This window comes from Heterodontus francisci, chromosome 23, assembly GCF_036365525.1.
Source record: "Heterodontus francisci isolate sHetFra1 chromosome 23, sHetFra1.hap1, whole genome shotgun sequence".
Lineage (NCBI taxonomy): Eukaryota > Metazoa > Chordata > Chondrichthyes > Heterodontiformes > Heterodontidae > Heterodontus > Heterodontus francisci.
In genome coordinates this window covers 76,149,145-76,154,383 of record NC_090393.1, presented here as the reverse complement: position 1 = coordinate 76,154,383, position 5,239 = coordinate 76,149,145, and the positions used below count along the sequence as shown (strand labels likewise).

Here is a 5,239-nt window from a genome sequence, read left to right as displayed (position 1 = left end):
GGGTCCGGTCGGGTATGAGCGGAAAAAAATTAAACGAATCGGGCCCGGGTTGGGTTGGGGTTGGATGTGGGCGGGTCCGTCACAGGTCGGGTTTCAATTTTATACCCGAGCACGCCTTTAGTGCAGTGCACCCTGAATATAGACCCTGCAACAGTGCAGCACTCCCTCATTGCTGACTACCTGCCAGTGCAGTGCTACCTTATTCCTGCTCAAACAATGCAGTACTACCTCATTACCGACCCTCTGATGTTGCAGTGCCCCTCGTTACTACCCGGCTGACACTGTTGCCCTCTTGCTTTCCTAATTCATCTGATTTTTCTTCACTCCTTCAATCCAAACACTTGGACAGTGCAGCATTCCCTCTGTATTTCCCCTCTGACAGTGCAACTCTCCATAGGTTCTCTCCTTGTGTCATTGCACTGCTTCAGTACTGCCCCTTCTCACTGCAAGGCGTCTTCAGTAGTGAACTTCAGACAGTATATTACACCTTCAATCTGCCTATCAGATGGTGCAGCAATCACTCACTACTGGCTTCCAACAGTGCAGAGCTCCCACAGTACTGCTCCTCTGACAGTGTAGCACTCCGTCTGTACTCGAATCTGACAGCGAAGCTCTCCATCAATGCTGGGCATCCGGGCAGCTTACCAGTTTGAAATTTTGTGGCTTGCTCACTAGAGCTGCTGATTCGGAGGAAATAGACGCTACCCCTCTCCTTGGCGTTTCCAGACCTGGAGCCCTGAGGACTGGAAACCCTTGACAATATCACCCAACATTGGGACCAGGCAGGTGCTCTACCCCGTCCACCCGCGCAGCTGCTAAGATGAGGTGATGGGGCTCCCTGCTTCTGTGCTAAACCTGGTGCCACTGTTTTGCTCTAGGTACCATCTCTCCTCCCGAGCCCATCAGCTTCAATTGTTCAGTCGAGAACACTACCATCTGACTTGGGAAGAGTGAAAGATACAGCAGCGACCGCACGGGTCGAATTAAATGGAGACAAATTCAATGAAGTGTCTCAAAAAGAAATAAAATGATATAATTATCAATTAGCATAAGTGATTTCCAGCATGTATAACAATTTGTGTTTATATGAATGTTCTTCCTTTCTGAGAAAATGTGACGAGCTGAGAATTGAATAAGTGTATGTGGAGCAAAGCCTGTGGCTTTTGTTTCCCCTCCTGTGTTATAGGGTGCGCCATGACTCTCCTCCTCCCTCCGCCCCCAGTCTTATGGAGGGTATTATCAAATCATCAGAGGTCGCTGCTGTCATTCAGTTGGTGGGGGGTCTGGCATAAATATTCCGTTCGTTGACAAGAAACAGTGGGAACCGCCTCTGGGCTGCTCTCATTTCTTTTGTTTATTAATTAACTGAATAATTGATATAACTGGGGATTTCACCGCGCTCTTGAACTGCTCTCGGAACTTGGACTGCGTCGCAGCATAAATAAACGTGTTTGTGCAGCAGCTTAAATTCCGCAGCATCAATCCAACTTGTCGAAAGATATATTCAGAAACATCGTAACCCCCGTGACCTTTTCCTGCAATGTTATAATATAAGAAATCTATAACAACTATCAGCCACAGAATTACGAAGCTGCTGGATATGGTGAAGAGTAAAAGCACCGACTTCCTTCTGCTCTCCATTTCTGGGTCATTACGATTCTCCCCCTTGCTGTCACCCCTCAAGCCCTTACGGACTCGACTCGCCACTAAAATGTGCCGGACTGTCAGAGCGTTGAGCAACAGAATTAATACAAAAGGGAGCAATGGGGTTAAAACTGTATCAAACCAGTCAAATGCCACCCATCCAGAGTCAGTAAAATAGTTGGACATGACAGTACAGAACCATGGTACGTTGTTGATTATATCTCCAGGTTCGAATGCAAAGTAGAAGGGGACGTTTTTGAAACAGAGCAGAGTGCACGTTGTTGCTAGTACCACAGCCGAAGTTTTCTTGGTGCAATATTTAGCTTTCATCTTCTGGCAACAAATGGCGACAAATCGATCAAAGGAGAAAGTTACAGTGAACCAGACGGAATTGTCTGATGCTGCACGACACAGGACTGCGATAACACTACACACAGGGGTGATGTTCAGGAAAGATCCTGGGAAATAATAGAAATTGATACGCAACAGTAGGACCTCATTGATAATTACCAGTAAATCTGCAGTTGCCATGGCCACCAGGTAAAGAATGGTGCAGGTGGAGAGTCCGCATTTTCTCCTGGACAGGATCGCAATTGCCACTAAATTAACTGCAAGAGAGAAAGAGGGGAAGAGACTGGAAATTACTTAGATAATTCCCTGGATAAGGAGACCAAAACTGCACACAATATTTCAGATGTGGCCTCACCAGGGCCCTGTATAATTGTAGCAAGATATCCCCGCTCCTTTCACTGTGAAGGCCAACATACCATTTATCTTTTTTTGCCGCCTGTTGCACCAGCATGCTTACCTTCAGCGACTGGTGTACGAGGACACCCAGGTCTCGCTGCATATTCCCCTCTCTCAGTTTATAGCCATTCAGATAATAATCTGCCTTGCTGCTTTTGCTACCAAAGTGGATAACCCCACATTTATCCACATTATACTGCATCTGCCATGCATTAGCCCACTCACTCAACTTTTCCAAATCACCCTGAAGCCTCTCTACATCCTTCTCACAACTCACCCTCCCACCCAGTTTTGTGTCATCTGCAAATTTGGAAATATTACATTCAGTTCCCTCATCTAAATCATTATGTACATTATGAATAGCTGGGGTCCTAGCACCGATCCCTGTGGTACCCCACTAATCACTGCCTGCCATTCTGAAAAAGACCCATGCATCCCTACTCTTTGTTTCCTGTCCACCAACCAATTTTCTATCCATCGCTATACACTACCCACAATCCCTTGCGCTTCAATTTAACATGCTGATCTCTTATTTTAATGATGCTGGAAGGCTCTCATTTAATTTGTTTTCCACATTTAACTACATCTGAACAAGTTTCCTCATTAGACCTCACCCCACAAAGTCACGAAGGATTGCCAATCAGACACTCCATGTCGGACCACCTCCCCAACCTCTGCCTCCCCCACGAGGATTGGACCCAAGCCCCAGGATCGGCGCCCCACATGATCAGAATTTTCTAGGTTTGGACCCCCAAAAGGGCATGAATCTGATACCGACCTAACCCCCTCCCGGTTTTCCGTGGAAGGATGGGAGAAGAGCAGAATATATTGTTCGTGGATTAACTGGATGTTGCACAACTGTTGGAGGATGGTGCGTTTAATGTGAAGGCTGGTGGGAGTAAACTGAGGACACCTCATTTTTGTTCCTGCAGGGAGGGGGAGGGTGAATGCAGTAAAATAGGGCCGACATGTTTGTTGTGGAACAGTCAGAGCAAATTGATCAGTGCAAGAAGATTCAAATCCTGGAGAAGGGAGAGACCTCTGATGAGAGGATCTAACAGTTCAGTAACAGTGAATAATAAAAAAAACTACAAGGCATTTAAGTTAGAAATGGAATAGATATTTGGCAAGTTAATCGAAATAAAGATAAAGCTTCTGGTTCGGATGGATTGTATCCACAAATACTGAAAATCATTGGGATGAGATAGCAGAGGCATTATTCTTTGTTCATTAACAATTATCAGAATAAGGAATAGTGGTAAAGGACTGAGGGTGAGCTAATGTTATTCTTGCATTTAAAACATAAGATAGAATTAATCTAAGGAACTATAGAGCAGTTAGTATAACATCAGTGCTGTCAAATATAATTAAATCCTTTTTAAAATTGTAATGGGAACACAATAGGAAATACATAGTAAAATAGAGAGCTGTCAGCACATATTCGAAAACGAAGGCTATATTTGCCAAAACCTATTGAATTCCTTGAATAAGAATCGGAAAGAGCAGATACGACTAACACAATAGATTTTATATACATTTTCTAAAGGCTGTCAATGAGGTACCACTTAGCTGGCTCATGATTAATCTCGGAGCGAATGGATTTAGAGAACAAGAAGCTAGCTATAAATAGAAACAGCAAGTAGAGAGTAGTGGTTCAAGGTTTTTACTCATCGAGTTTGAACTTGCTCCACAGGTACCTGCGCTGGCACCACTGTTACTTACCAATTGCACAAATGATGTGGACTCAGGAAGCAGAAGTACAAAATCAAAACTTGTAGACAAATCCAAATTGAGACTACAATTTATACAGAGGAAGAACTGAATACAAAAATACCCTGAAGACATGAATAATAATTAATAAACTTGCAGAATGAATGTTAACATTGCAATCTAATTTCAGCAGACCTAAATCTGAGCTACTGCATTACAGTCAGAAGAATAAAGTTCCCAAATATTCCATGGAAAACAAGCATCTGAATGGGTGAGAGGGACAAAGGGGTTCATCAGCACAGATTTACAAATCATCTAAAACATCAACACAGGTCATCCAAGACCATAAAACGGCAAACTAAGCACCGGGGTTCATTTATAGAAAGTTCACTTGAAAGACAAAGGTTATAATAAATGTATATAGAGCCTTGGTTTTGCCACACTTAGCGTTCTGTGTACAACTTTAGTCTCCATATTGTTAAAAACAAGATATTGGGACACTGCAGGAGCAGGACTGGACCATATGGCCCCTCTAGCCTGCTTTGCCATTCAATACGGTCATGACTGTTATTCTGCCTCAATTCCATTTTCCCACCCGCTCCCCAAATCCCATGATTCCCTGAGTGACCAAAAATCTGTCTGTCTTAGCCTTAAAAAATTCAAAGATGGCGAATCTACAACCATCTGAGGTAGAACATTCCTAATTTTCACACCCCACTGAGTGAAGAAATTTTCTGCATCCAAGGCCCTTAGCCTGAGACTTTGCCCTCGTGTTCTAGATTCTCTGGATCCTAGATTATCGATCCAGGGGGGAAAAGGAAATCTCTTTGTGTTTACCTTGCCAAACCCGTTCATAATCATGTACGTTTTAATGAGATCACCTCTCATTCTTCATAACTCCCTAAAGAATAGGTCCAACTTATTCAGCCATCATCTTAAGACAGCCCTCCAATGCAGGGATCAATGCAGTGAATCTTGACTTTATTGCCTCCAAGACAAGTATATTCTTCCTTAGGGATGAAGATGAAAACTGCTCAGAGTACTGCAGTTGTGGTCTAACCAGTGCCCTGTACAACTGTAGCATGATTTCCTTATTCTCATATTCCATCCCCTTTCAATAACGGCCAACATGGCCTTT

General features: G+C 43.7%; 1 protein-coding gene across 1 annotated transcript; it reads right to left on the bottom strand.

Moving 5' to 3' along the window:
• Positions 1–1,341: 1,341 nt before the first annotated feature.
• LOC137382947 (probable G-protein coupled receptor 139) lies at positions 1,342–4,989 on the bottom strand. Its single transcript, XM_068055523.1, has 3 exons — positions 4,939–4,989; positions 4,089–4,209; positions 1,342–2,252 (listed from the first exon to the last, which is right to left on the bottom strand). Exons 1-3 carry the CDS (start codon positions 4,987–4,989, stop codon positions 1,342–1,344), a joined length of 1,083 nt encoding a protein of 360 aa, XP_067911624.1.
• Positions 4,990–5,239: the final 250 nt, after the last annotated feature.

Coding starts and splice junctions, on each gene's coding strand:
- LOC137382947 (XM_068055523.1), bottom strand. CDS start 4,989: ATGAGAGGTGATCTCATTAAAACGTACATGATTATGAACGGGTTTGGC. Junction 4,210..4,938: donor TTATGAACGGGTTTGGCAAG/GTAAACACAAAG, acceptor TTTTGTATTCAG/TTCTTCCTCTGTATAAATTG. Junction 2,253..4,088: donor TAACAGTGGTGCCAGCGCAG/GTACCTGTGGAG, acceptor TCTCTCTTGCAG/TTAATTTAGTGGCAATTGCG.